This window comes from Anopheles coluzzii, chromosome 3 (assembly GCF_943734685.1).
Source record: "Anopheles coluzzii chromosome 3, AcolN3, whole genome shotgun sequence".
Classification (NCBI taxonomy): domain Eukaryota; kingdom Metazoa; phylum Arthropoda; class Insecta; order Diptera; family Culicidae; genus Anopheles; species Anopheles coluzzii.
Genome location: NC_064671.1, coordinates 7749808 through 7764152, shown reverse-complemented (window position 1 = coordinate 7764152; position 14345 = coordinate 7749808). Strand labels below are relative to the sequence as shown.

The 14345-nt window shown below is 47.7% G+C and overlaps 3 protein-coding genes across 53 annotated transcripts in view; 1 reads left to right on the top strand and 2 right to left on the bottom strand.

The window, feature by feature from the left end:
* Nucleotides 1-14345, bottom strand: part of LOC120954896 (protein Shroom) — a 181084-nt gene that overhangs the window by 2221 nt on the left and 164518 nt on the right. For both annotated transcript variants that reach the window (XM_040375201.2, XM_040375202.2), the window contains exons 8-11: nt 4593-6400; nt 2541-2673; nt 2286-2415; nt 60-326 (exon numbers count right to left, since the gene is read on the bottom strand). In XM_040375201.2, coding sequence (XP_040231135.2) covers nt 60-326; nt 2286-2415; nt 2541-2673; nt 4593-6400 — 2338 coding nt within the window. The remainder of the gene's footprint in view (nt 1-59; nt 327-2285; nt 2416-2540; nt 2674-4592; nt 6401-14345) is intronic.
* LOC120954897 (uncharacterized) lies at nt 9630-13181 on the top strand. 50 transcript variants are annotated; one of them, XM_049609466.1, is made up of 8 exons: nt 9630-10590; nt 10705-10875; nt 10933-11103; nt 11146-11430; nt 11488-11544; nt 11644-12441; nt 12556-12612; nt 12727-13181. In XM_049609466.1, the coding sequence occupies exons 1-8, from the start codon at nt 9778-9780 to the stop codon at nt 13069-13071; spliced, it is 2697 nt and encodes an 898-aa protein (XP_049465423.1). In that variant the 5' UTR covers nt 9630-9777; the 3' UTR covers nt 13072-13181. The 50 variants fall into 50 exon arrangements, with proteins under 50 accessions (XP_049465423.1, XP_049465409.1, XP_049465399.1 ...); XM_049609452.1 differs by having other exon boundaries at nt 9631-10362; nt 10477-10590; nt 11644-13181; XM_049609442.1 differs by having other exon boundaries at nt 9631-10419; nt 10477-10590; nt 11644-13181.
* The window catches only part of LOC120954900 (uncharacterized), a 54632-nt gene continuing 53559 nt past the window's right edge, over nt 13273-14345 (bottom strand). The window contains exon 2 of the mRNA XM_040375211.2: nt 13273-13652. Within this exon, the coding sequence (XP_040231145.2) occupies nt 13331-13652 (322 nt within the window). The 3' untranslated portion in view covers nt 13273-13330. The remainder of the gene's footprint in view (nt 13653-14345) is intronic.

Here is a 14345-nt window from a genome sequence, read left to right as displayed (position 1 = left end):
TAATTAGTATCAAGAGCTGACCCGACCCGACCCGACCCGATCAATCGATCGGTACTTACCTTATCCGGATGGTTGGCATCGATCATGTGCAGTGCGTTGTCGGTGCGCGCTAGTCGGCCGGATAGCGATAGGAGCAGCATCGTGATGTACCCAACATCGTCGACGTACGAGCGGAACTTGGACGCGTCGGCCGGGCGCACCTTTTGCGTCACCTTTAGCGCCACATCGTTGCCGAGCAGATCGTTCGCGTTGCTCTCTTCCGCGATGTTCGTTTGCTCGTTCGTTAGGACTAGTAGCTTCTTGCCAAGACGTTGGACGAGTTCCTCCTGCAGAAAAAGGGGAGATGGCGTAATTAATATATCATTCCTGTTTTGGGTGATCGAACCCCCCCCCCCCAAAATGCTGAAATTCCCCACGTTACGGTCTGGTGAGGCTTGTTAGCGGTTGCTCTCTTTTGAGAGAGATGGAAAACGTTACCGATTGGTTTGGAATTGAGCGTAAAGCAACGCTTCCAGTGTGGCAAATTTCGGATAAAGCGTTGTAAAATCAAGCGTTACAAAGTGGGATGAAATCGAACAAAAGGGAAGAGAGATTATGCAAGCTTCTTTGGGGGGGGAGAGTGTAGATGGCATAGGAGCACCGCTGGAGCTTTGGATACGTAACTTATTTTACATTTTACAAGGGAGTACAACAGCGGACTTTACTAGAGCACTGACCTGACTTGAAACCTTCCACAAAAAGCCTTGAAGAAGACATCAGGAAATTAGAGTGTTTGAGGTTCATCTTCTATTAGCACCTGAAGATCTTACAACATACGATCGTGATCGCAGCCACAGAGAGTTAAAGAGACATATTCCAGACTAATCTAGCCCTTCTCTAAAACTTCAAAATTCCACATTCAAGCCTTCAAACTCGCGACACTTTCAAATATTTTATGTCAATCTTGTGATCATTCCGCCACAAAGTTTAACCAGAGTTTGCTGGAGTATTTGTTTGTTAATCAATTCTTCATTCAAGGTTTCAAGCGGCAAACAACACTTCAAAATTCGTCCATCGCGCATCAAACATTACATCACCCAGATCAGCCAGCAGCAACCTCCAACTCAAATAGAACTGAAGATTGCTTGCAGACACCTAACGCCTAACGCGTCGGAACAAACATCGGAAGCAATTTTTCATCAGCGATCCCAACAACAACACACACACACAATGGTGACAACATCCTACACAAATATTCACTTTAATATAACCCGCAATGCAAAGGAAGAACTACGGGTTCAGGAGGTGCCCTGAGGAGTTGGTGTGTTTGGTTTAGCTTGGTCTTTCAGCTAAGCAGTCACACACTATTTGCACAACACTTCCAGTCACTTGGTTTTTTTTTACGGCTTCTTCCCCTTTGCACTTACTTACCAGCTGCTGCCGCTGGGATGCTGTAATCGATAAAGATCGCCTGCCATTAGCGACTGTTTTCGATGACATCGATAAGGCACGATAAGAGCACGGGCATTATAAGCGAAGCCAGCCGCTCAGCTCGTCAGCTCGTGTGGCAGTGAGCAAGCCCGAGAGCAGCATCCAAGCGAAGCGAGAACAACAGCGCACCAATGCGGTCGTCGCCTCCTGCTCTATGACGGGCTCTCCGCAGCGATGACAAAACACCATGGCAACAAATGCATGAGCCCGAGAGCGCGCGCGCGCTCGCACACGCTCGTGTAGGTTTGAAATGGTTTGTGGGAAAGAGGTACGCACGCCGCCGCTAGTGATTCAAGCCATACGACCCATATGTCCCACGAGCGGCGTTTGCTTTCGTTGAGGCAGTTTGCTCCTACACGACACAGACACAGGAGAAAAAAAGGGCGTACACATTCACATTCTGATGCGGCACACGCACTTCCGATTCACGATTGCGAGGCGTGAGAGACAGACACAAACACACACACAGCTTTCGCTGAATTATCTTCTCCGAATGTCCACCGAAAGTGGATGTTTGTTACAATTACAGTGCAGAGGTCTCGAATTAGAGCCTCTTGACCAGTATATCGCACCGTACTTCCAACCAACCAACTGTAGAAAACAATTGCTTTTCAAGTAAAGGGGCACGGGGCGGCGTAATTGCATTACTTTCCATTTCTATCCGCTAACATTCCACACGACCACGACCACCATGTGAAGGACGTGCCTTCTCCGCAACCTCGCACCAGTTTAGCCCTCACACACATGGTCACTCTCTCTCCCTCTCTCTCTCTCTCTCTCTATCTCCCCATAATCCCCCCGCTTCGGTGACTTACCTTCTTCTTGGTCAGATCACAGCAATCACCGTTGATCAGGGTCATCTCGCGGCTGTAGCGCGTCATCAGCTTGGCCTTCGGTTCCGAGATTTGAAAGTAGGTCGAGCTGGACGTCAGAATATCGAGCGGGCTGGCAGTGGTTTAGAAAACAGATTGTTTGGGAAAAGCTCGTAAGTAATCGGCGAAAAACAAAACAGCTTAATTCAGGGCTACTCCCCAACACTCCAGAGATACTGCTAGAACCACTCTGCTTACCTTTTCGGTGTACCGCCACCCGTCGTTTCCGTTGGCGTTGCGGTCGAGGCATCCTTCTTGAGCGGTCGCGGTGCGATCTGGATGTTGAACAGGTCGGACACGTAGTCCGACGAGGATTTGAATGTTTTCGGCGCTGTCATGAGGGAGAGAGAATAGATATTAAAAACACGAGGTAGGTAGGTGTCTGCGTCAGCTTGGTGTAACGTCTGGGGAGTCGGAAGCCGTTGATCTCAGTCTTAACTGTGTGAACTCCCACACACTTTGCATAACAACCTCCCGCTCCCCAAAACAACAAGTCTCTCACGATTACACGCGTAAGGCTTTTTGTGTGGCTTAGAAGTGTGCAATATTGGGGGAGCTTTTTTCCCTCCAACTCATTCGATCTTATCCGCAGAAAGGGGGAAACAACAACAATAGAGGAACTTCGTCACATTGCGTGGTGTTAATGGTTTCATAAAACGCCACAGTAGCCATTATTGGCTGCAATGAGACAGTTTGCTCATACTGCAAGATCTCCTCAGACCAGGGCCTTAGTACACCATGGATCTACTCGGGTTACTTGGATCTAACACAACCTGAGAGAGGCAGAAACTTCTAGAAACTCAATGCATAAAGATCTTCCAAAGTGAGTGTATATATCAGGTGGGCTTATAGTCAAGCATTCGTGCTTATAGCACGAAGAAAGAAGCAAAAAAACTTACGTGGCAGCCAGTTCTTGGATTGAAACGAAGATTTGAAGGCTATAGATTCCAAAAAAGAACATTTCTTTCGCCAAATCTGATACATGGGCAACAATTATTGAATCTTTTCTGCCAGCAAGCAAGGAGCAGTGTACCAACCGAATCCAATATGATTTTATACAGAAAGTGAGGAATTTATCAGCGTGCCTGCGCATATATCCTTTGGTCCTGTTCAACAGACCACCGATTGATCTCAAATATCGAGTAAAATTGTGAAAATTTTGGATAGCGTTAGGAGTGAATCCATAGAAAAAGCATCAAAGCATCCAGTTTGTTATGGATCTAACTGTCAAACCAGGTTTTCTTCCTATTTTCGTTTTAAGACATCAAATTGCACTGGATAAGCCCACCTGATTTATCGACTCACTTTGAGATCTTCCAAAAGGGAAAAAGACATCCACTTTTTCCACTTTTACTCACATGAAAGACCCTAAACCTAATCGACAACGGAAACAAATTTTCAAATTAACGGTGATTTTTTTCCTCCATTTCTCGCAACTGCCTGCCTGTACCTACTACTTTCTCTACCTCCAATACCGCCTCCAATCAACGTTTTTTGAGGTACAGTTTTTCATTTCATTTTCCAACGTCCGCTATTAAACGCATTATTGGGTGTTACAGCCCGTGTTTGGGTGTTTGCTTTTCCTACACACCTATGTACAAGTACACATACACACACACATCGCAATATTGTTTACCATTTTCCCTACACCGGGGTAAGGGCTTTTTTCCGTGCTATTATTATTTCCCTGTTAGAGCCTTCTTTCCAAAACAAACTTTCGATTTTATCGCGATCGTACTCGTTTAATGCTTGTTTTGCACATCCAAGGGGGAGGACAATCGCCATCATCAAACCCAAAAAAGGTGGGAAAACTTGGTGGCGCATTGTTACCACCTATACCACCCATCATCATAAAGCAAGTTAGAGTAGTGCCGCTGGTACCCTTTTTTCCCCCCTCTTGTTTTGTTGCTTTACTGCGGGGAAATTGAACGAAAATCTCTTTTATTGCCCTTTTGGTCGACGGCTTTTGTTCCACTTTCGCACGAAGTTGGGGGTTGGGACAGTTTTATTAGGATCGTTGGAAATGGAAATGTATCCATAAACCATCCGTGAAATGTACCACCCACCACCGCACGGATCGAGCATGTGTAATTATAAGTCCATTTTGTTACTGCGAGGGAAAACGATATCTAAAACATCTCGATTGCGATTGCTCACACGCTTTTCACACTATTCACACTCCCTTCAAAGATCATCCTATCACATCGTATCACTTGTAAGAGTCCTTTAGGTAACCTCCAACACACTTACCCAGTATGGTGTGCAGCTTGTCCGACGGGGACAGTTGGCTAACGAGATCGTGCGACAGCTTATCGCAATCGATCTCCTCCGGGTGCAGCTTGCGCGGAGTTGACGGCGGCGGTGGCGGTGGCGACGACGACGACGACAAGGGGGCGAAAAACTTCTGTCCCTGCTGCTCCTTACCGCTCGGTGGCGTACCGGGCGGACTGCCAATCGGACTGGTCGTCGACGTTGCAACCGAGGTCGACGCTCCGTTCGAGCACTGCTGGCTAACCGTGGTCGCGTCCTGCTGCTCCTTCGCCCTCCTTCCACAGTCGATCGTAAGCTCGGCAAAGCCACGCGCCAGACCGGCGTCGTCACTGTCCGTTTGGGAGGCCGCCTCGGAAGTGGGCGCCTGCACGCGCAGCACTATTTCCGTCCGCTGAAGCGGGAGTGGCGATGGTGGTTCACACGCCACTGCGTCACCGGCCACCGGCGACAGGTTGATCTCCTTCGTGACGCGTTCTAGCGCCGCTGGCGATCCGCTGATTGTGTGCTCACTAACACCACCAACACCAACACCGTTTACGAGAGGTTCGGCCGTGCTGGGGCAACTTTCTCCTTCCTGCTCTTTGGCCACGACAACCACTGGAACTGTTGCTGGTGCTGCTGCTGCTGCGTCGTTCGACGACAACGCATCGTCGTCGCGTGTGGACGTGCTGGCGGACGAAGCTTCACTGTCTAGCGCTGGCTCGTTCGGGGCCCGCTCGGCCCCTGCAACGGTACTGGCGCCGGTCGGTGGTGGTAGTACGGTGGCGTCGTGTTGGTGCTGCCGCTGCTGCTGCTCGAAATTGCCTACCATTTCGGCAGTTCCAGCGCAATTATTTACAGTTGGGGGCTGTGCTGTGGCCCACACCAGACCAGAGTTGCCGTGGTTGCTCAGCGCCGGGGAGGGTGTGGAGGGCAGCGGGGGCGGTACCGTATCGTCGGCGGGCAGTGGATGCTGCTCGTCACCCGCCGGCTCCTCCTCCGCCACCGGTTCCATCTCCTCCGGCACCACCGTGTGGGTGATGGAGGCGATCGAGGTCAGCGTGGCGGTGGCGCTAGCGTTGGTGGTTGGGGCCGCTTGGGGCAGGCCAAGGATTGTGCCGTTGTGTAGATGGTGCTGGTGCTGGTGGTACATTGCCCCTCCGCCGTGCACATCGGCCGTGTCCAGGATTTGCGTCTTCTTCAGATCGAACGAGGACTGGGAGGTGTACTTCGGCGAGGTCGCCTGGATCTGGGCGAGCGGGGGGCTCGCGTTGCCATTGCCGTTGAACACCAGCGCGGGGGGAGGCCCGGTAGGAGGTGTCTGCGGTCCATCGCGGTCCTTCGCGGCGTCCGAGGAGGACGTGGAGGTGGTGGAGGAGGAGGTGCTGAAGTTGAACAGCGACTTGAGACTGTTGGCGGTGGAGATGATCGGGGCCGAGTGGGGCTTCGGCTTGATACCATTGTGATGGTTGTTGATGCTGTTGTTGTTGCTCACACTGTTGTTGTTGTTGTTGTTGTTGGTGGAGTAGAGCGAATATTTCACGCCGGGCGGAAGCACATCCGGCAGATTACACTTTGGCGAGGCGGTGATGATCTCCTCCGGGAATCCGTCGTGTCCTCCGCCGCCCGCAGCACCGTTTGTAGTGGTTGTAGTGGGGCTTGTCGTAGTGTTCGGGCCGCCGACTCCCGTGTTGTGATTGATGCAGTCCTCGTTCGAGGTCAGCGTCAGCTTGTAGCTGCCATGGTCCGGGTCCGAGTGCAGCTTGTCCCGTGGCTGCCTCGGCAGGTAGGAAGCCTTCGAGTTGCTCCTGTTTTTGGGAGAAGAAGAAAAAGGAATGCAAAATTAGAATTGGAATGTTAAAGAGCACCGCTACACACCAATCACAGTACATCGCAAACCACACCACCGTTCGCGCTGCGTGCCCGCTGCCAATGCACCAAATGCCACAAACTTTTTTGAATGGAGCGAAACAAGAACGCGGATGTCGAACTGTGCTTTTGCTGAGAGAAATCCAAACCGGATTCCCGTATGTCTGCCCCCCCCCCCCCCCTCTCCTGAACTCCTGAAAAAACAACCCCAAAAAACCTTACCAGGTTCGTCGCTTGCTTTGTTCAGCTCTCTTGGACTTGAGCAGCAGTTCCTCTCATTCCAACAGAGCCAACCCTTTGCACGCGCACGCGCACACACGCTGCGGCTGTTGTTTTCCCAAACGCTTCCGAAAACACTCTTTCGCGCCGTGTGCCCTCGGCTTCCTTCCCTCGGCCAACTTCCGACGCGAATTAACCGTTTTTCGCATGTTCGCATTTTCTACATCATCATCAAGAGCAGCCGAACTCGAAACAAAACAAAGCAACAAAAAAAACCCTGTGAGGGGTTGGATTTTTTGGCACATTTTTACCCCCCTCTCTCTCTTCGGTGGTGTTGTTTCCTCCTATCGCACCTCCAAAAGTCTCCCGAATGTTTTTTCCCCACCGGTTAGGGCCACCGGGCCTCTGCGGCCGTGCGAGAGGTCATAACGAAATGTGTATAATTTTAATGTGCGCGCAGATGGTTCGATGGGCGAAAGAAAACCGAACCGAACGCAGATTAACGGGATTCGTTGTGGTTGCAGGCGAGTGGGGAAGCGTGTGAGTTGGGGGGAGGGCGGGGACGAGGGGATCAAATCAAGGCAAATGTGAGGGATGAGTGGAGAGGACAAGTCTTTGAGGCGGGTCTGCATCTTAATGAGCTGAATGGAATTAAATTATTGACGGTCCCAAAAAAAAGCTTGTCAGTGCGCTCGGGGTGTGGTTGTGGTTTTGAGAAGCGCCCTTTAAGCGGGTTGGTGGATGTGGTTGTGTGTCAATTAATTGAGTTGTAGGTTTGTGATTGAGGAAGTGTGTTATTTGGGTGAATAGAATGGAGCAGTTAGAATTGGGGTTGATGTTGAACAGGTTTAAGATACTCATTTTCTATGACATAAATTCGTTTGGAATAAAACAATATTTTTTAGCCTTAATGTTGAGGAACAGTCTAACCAGAAGAGTCTTTTAAAGCGTGAAGAAATACGCATCATTTGACTTTAGATTTCGATTCAACTAATTTTGAACATTCATCAAACGATCGTTTCGAAATGTACCGCCAATTGCATACCATTCGGGGCAGCAACATGTACACATTGCATACCCTTAAGGCGCTAAAGAAACTAACTTGCTTCCAGTTTCGACAGGCAGATGGCGCTAGCGTTCCACTGTTTGGTTCACGAAGGTTTGATTCAAAAAAGAAACCGTTGCGTTTACTTTTTGTGTAGCCTTATTTGACTGAAAAATGGATGCAATTATGGTTTTTGGTGTTGTCCAGTTTGAAGTTTTGGAATATTAAAGTGAAATTCAAATAGAAGAAGATCTTAATGATAGAAATTATCATATATACATCCACTTGTTGTGCGACTATGTTTCTTCTTGTTTTGTTTTCTTTTAATAGAATTATTATTTACGATAAAAAAGTGATAGATTGGGCAAATATTGATAAAATGGCAAATTATAACTCACTACGGCGCACGCTCTCTTACAACAGGGATGGAAACCCCTCTTGAGCGACGCCTGAGACAGACGCTAGAAGTGTGATAGTGACGAACCTTTCCTTGTGCAAATAATTTTCATGAGTATACCGGTTATCAGCGTTCGGGGGAAACACAGTTTGTGTGTCAATAAACTTGTCACACCTTACCCACAATGACCGATACCTTTTTTTAGAATGAATAATCACGTATCAAGTAGGACTTTTTATCGGAACTAGCATCCCTATACGAATTTCCTCGCTATGCTTCCCGTTCTACTATTTAGCAACGACCTTGTCTTGTACATAAAAAAACAACATTCCCGCAAAATGCTTCGACAGAAAAGAAAATCGATACTTAATTTAAAACACAGTGTGAAATTATGAGAAAGTGATCGACCAAAAGCGGTGGCAGCGGAAAAAAAAACAGTACAACGGCGGGGAAAGTGTCTGTGTGTATGTGAACTGAAACTGTCTACACACGTATGTGATGCAGCATAGATGCCCCGTTCAGACGGCGGCCAGCGTTGATGGTGCGTCTTTGTGTGGCCATTTATTGCGCGCCCATTCTCGTGCCGCGTCCCGGCACACCACCATTGAAGAAGGGAAGCGGGTGGACCGTTTTCAGCACCTTTTTTATTGCCGTACTTCCCCCCCCCCCCCCCCACTGCTTCATGCAACGAACAAACGGTTGATTAGTGTCAGGAAGCAAGGCCCCTGACGCGTTTAGAGAAGGCACTAAAATGGACGCAGTTGTAGTGACACATTTACTGCCCCGGGGGAGAAATGCTTTCACAGTTCGGGCAAGATGCATTGCGCAGAAAAAGCAAAAAATGCTCCCCGTCGCTAATCCCAGCTGACAGAATGACCTTAATATCCCGTTTCTCCTCCCCTGAGCTGATGGGAGAGAATGCAACTATCAGCAACGACGGGTGGACCGCGATCATACATGGTCACGAATTGGTTCGGGTTAATACGCACGAAATAAATCAACATTTGAAAACAAACGGCGTTGCGTTTAATCATCACATTTACTTCGTTCTGTTTCTGTTTCTCCGTGTGTCACGATCAAAACAATGTACGAAAAGTAGGATACTTCATGTGGCTCCTGACTATTTGTTGTGCGGAAGGCTGGTAGGGGAGGGTGTGTGTATCATTCAACCTTATCGCGCCTCACGTTGCAGCAATGCGTTTTACTTTCCAATTACATCTTCCTGCTACATCACCCTCATAATACACGGTGTACGTACGCGGATTCGGTGTGTCAAAGATAGGTCACAGCTAATGAAGTGCTGCGTATGACGATTATTTGGGTTGGCGTATTTGAGCATTCGCCGTTCACGCGGCACTCGATGGGCGAACGAGAGTAAATGTGATGATAAAGCTTCGATTGTTGATCAAAATGCTATCATTTCTGCCACTTGACGCCACCTTTCGATATGAGTTTATTGATATATTTGTAAGAACATTTGCGCTATATAAAAGGGCACCGAACTGTTGAGCAATGGGCAAATTGATCTGGACCGGGCAAGCTGAACCTAGTGTCAGAGCAGCAGTAGATTGGCTACTAAGCTTCAAGGAATAAGTGAATATTGTGTTTGGTTTATATCAGAAATTGTGCTGTAAAAAGTGTGTCAAAAAGTGAAAATGGAGTTTAAACGGACACTTCTGCTTACGATGCTGACAACATCATCTTTCTTCCTGCATGTGTCGGCAAGCTTCATTTGCCCAAAGTATGACACTTCACGACAGTTATCTTCTCTATACGCGATGCCTCACAGCCAAACAGGCTACGTGACATGTGTTGGAAGGATCAAAATCGCAGCCCACTGTCCGGAGGGATCGGTGTGGAGTGATGCAGTGAAAACATGCGTTCGACAATACTCCTCCTCGGGAGTTCAGGAGCGTACGAGACGAGATACCGCAATAGAAACAGTGACCACATGTGCAACGGTTTGTCCGCAAGTGTTCGATCCGAGGAAGCTTGTGCTAGTGGAGCATAGTTCTTGTACGAAATATAATCTGTGCGTTCTTGGGCTGATGCTGACTGTATCGTGCCCAAATGATTTGCGGTTCAATAAGGAGCGGTGTGAATGTGATTTCAAGGAAAAGGTTTATTGTGAAGGTGAAGATCCCGCGACGACAACAGTGGATTATGCATCAACCACCGATGCGACGACAGTTTATGATTCAACAACAGAAGATTCCACAACAGAAGAATCTACCACTGAAGTCGCAACATCCGAGTCAACGACAGAAGATTCGACAACAGAAGAGTCTACCACTGAGGTGACGGTATCCGAGTCTACTACGGAGGATTCTACAACAGCAGAATCTACCACTGAGGTCGCAACATCCGAGTCAACGACAGATGAGTCCACTACAGAAGAGTCTACCACTGAAGTCGCAACATCCGAGTCCACGACAGAAGATTCTACAACTGAAGAATCTACCTCTGAAGTCGCAACATCCGAGTCAACGACGGGGGATTCGACAACAAAAGAGGCTACCACTGAAGTTATAGTATCCGATTCTACTACGGAGGATTCTACAACAGAAGAGTCTACCACTGAGGTCGCAACATCCGAGTCAACGACAGAAGAGTCCACAACAGAAGAGTCTACCACTAAAGACGCAACATCCGAGTCCACGACAGAAGATTCTACAACTGAAGAATCTACCTCTGAAGTCGCAACATCCGAGTCAACGACGGAGGATTCGACAACAGAAGAGGCTACCACTGAAGTTATAGTATCCGATTCTACTACGGAGGATTCTACAACAGAAGAGTCTACCACTGAGGTCGCAACATCCGAGTCAACGACAGAAGAGTCCACTACTGAAGAATCTACCACTGAGCTCGCAACATCCGAGTCAACGACAGAAGAGTCCACTACAGAAGAGTCGAACACTGAGGTGACAGTATCCGAGTCTACTTCAGAAGATTCTACAACTGAAGAATCTACCACTGAAGTTGCAACATCCGAGTCAACGACAGAAGAATCTACCACTGAGGTGACAGTATCCGAGTCCACGACAGAAGATTCTACAACTGAAGAATCTACAACTGAAGCCGCAACATCGGAGTCAACGACGGAGGATTCGACAACAGAAGAGGCTACGACTGAAGTTACAGTATCCGAGTCTACTACAGAGGATTCTACAACAGAAGAATCTACCACTGAAGTCGCAACATCCGAGTCAACGACGGAGGATTCGACAACAGAAGAGGCTACCACTGAAGTTATAGTATCCGAGTCTACTACGGAGGATTTTACTACTGAAGAATCTACCACTGAGGTCGCAACATCCGAGTCAACGACAGAAGAGTCCACTACTGAAGAATCTACCACTGAGCTCGCAACATCCGAGTCAACGACGGAGGATTCGACAACAGAAGAGTCTACCACTGAAGTCGCAACAACCGAGTCCACGACAGAAGATTCTACAACTGAAGAATCTACCACTGAAGTTGCAACATCCGAGTCAACGACAGAAGAATCTACCACTGAGGTGACAGTATCCGAGTCCACGACAGAAGATTCTACAACTGAAGAATCTACAACTGAAGCCGCAACATCGGAGTCAACGACGGAGGATTCGACAACAGAAGAGGCTACGACTGAAGTTACAGTATCCGAGTCTACTACAGAGGATTCTACAACAGAAGAATCTACCACTGAAGTCGCAACATCCGAGTCAACGACGGAGGATTCGACAACAGAAGAGGCTACCACTGAAGTTATAGTATCCGAGTCTACTACGGAGGATTTTACTACTGAAGAATCTACCACTGAGGTCGCAACATCCGAGTCAACGACGGAGGATTCGACAACAGAAGATTCCACCACTGAGGTGACAGTATCCGAATCCACGACAGAAGATTCTACAACTGAAGAATCTACAACTGAAGCCGCAACATCGGAGTCAACGACGGAGGATTCGACAACAGAAGAGGCTACGACTGAAGTTACAGTATCCGAGTCTACTACAGAGGATTCTACAACAGAAGAATCTACCACTGAAGTCGCAACATCCGAGTCAACGACGGAGGATTCGACAACAGAAGAGGCTACCACTGAAGTTATAGTATCCGAGTCTACTACGGAGGATTTTACTACTGAAGAATCTACCACTGAGGTCGCAACATCCGAGTCAACGACGGAGGATTCGACAACAGAAGATTCCACCACTGAGGTGACAGTATCCGAATCCACGACAGAAGATTCTACAACTGAAGAATCTACCACTGAAGCCGCAACATCCGAGTCAACGACGGAGGATTCGACAACAGAAGAGGCTACCACTGAAGTTACAGTATCCGAGTCTACTACGGAGGATTCTACAACAGAAGAATCTACCACTGAAATCGCAACATCCGAGTCAACGACGGAGGATTCGACAACAGAAGAGTCTACCACTGAGGTGACAGTATCCGAGTCTACTACGGAGGATTCTACAACTGAAGAATCTACCACTGAGGTCGCAACATCCGAGTCTACGACAGAAGAGTCCACAACAGAAGAGTCTACCAATGAGATGACAGTATCCGAGTCCACGACAGAAGATTCTACAACTGAAGAATCTACTACTGAGGTCGCAACATCCGAGTCAACGACGGAGGATTCGACAACAGAAGAGTCCACCACTGAGGTGATAGTATCCACTGCATCTTCAACATCTGAAGTGCCTACATCCGAATCAACAACGGAAGCGTCAACTCAATCGATATCATTATCAACGATTGAAGTAACACCAGATGAAACGACTTCAAGTACCTCCTCAGAAACAACAACTGCTCTCCCAGTATCTTCAAGTACGGAGAGAACGCCAGTGTCGGGGGCCGAAATTGTTACAGGCATTTCCAAAGCGTTTGAAAAAGTGTCGAGCATTTTTGAAACATTAGCCAAAATATTTGCATCGGCCATTAAGAGCAACTAGAATGATAGAAAAATGTTGTTGACTGAATTGTAAATTATTTTTGTATATAAAATTGTAACAACTCGTTTGACTTAAAATAATAAACACACACAAGTATTGAACAAAAAACACTCAAGCAAAAGCAAAGCCAATTCTTGAACGGTCCCTGCCATCAAAGCATTTCCATTTAGCACATATCAATGCCACAACGAACTCAAAGCAGCATGCACAATTGCAAAACTCACACACAAACACACAGGCACACTGAACTGGTTCGGACTTACGTCAACGCTATCGAGCGCTTCATCCTGAAAGGACTGGGGATTCTTGGACTGAGCATCTCCAGCCAGTTCTTTGAGCTCGAGTGGCAAGAGGAAGATGAGGACGAGGCAACGGAGCAGGCAGATGAGGAAACTGTACCATCCGTGTCACCATCATCGTCATCATCGCTGCTGATCGCATAGCTTCCACCATGCCGACAATTTAGGGAGTAAGCGGATGTTATGCTCCGATCGGTGCGTTTTCCATCCTCGTCCTTTGTGATTGGCGTTACCGGTTCAGGACTCGTTACGTGGTAGATGTAGTAATCCTTGCTCGTGCAGCTATAAATTCGTGATGAGCATGCATGCGTTCAGTGTGTAAATCATTGTTCAGGTACCGTTTGCAGTGAGTGTTTGAAACGTTTTTATGATTTTCGTATGCATGTGGTGTGAATTGTGAATGAGTTGTAGAAATGCAATAAAAAGCAGGGAACAAAATCAATCACAAGAAAAAGGTAAGAAAAAAGATGCAATTAATTATACACGAAAGGGAAAGGGTAAATCATAATCAAATCAAGCCCCACTTCAACGCTTTGCCTCAACTTCATTGTCTATCATCAAACAAACAGCACACTTCACATGCGGCCTTGTACGATTGAGAGGGAGGGTGGGAATAGACAGCGACGGAAGAGCCGTTGGATCTCTTTTCACTTTCAACTTCATTTGCCTAACCTTGCGCTCCGACGTCCTCAAGGAGAGAGATGGATTTAAGTCCACACAAATCCCAACCATCCAGTGCCAATGCTTATGGTTTTGTAACGAGACATCAATAGCTACACTGCCTTAGATATATAGGTTAGCGCTTTGGAGTTGTTTCGTTTGCGTGTGTTTAGGCCACTCTTTTTTTACCGGGAATTGGTAAAGTGTTTATTTCTATCTCTGCTCTGTTTATTGTTTGTATTTTCAATAACTTAGCCTCCCGGTGGTAGCCTCCACATATGGAAGCGTAGTGGCTGCGTTTGGTCTAGTCGCTTG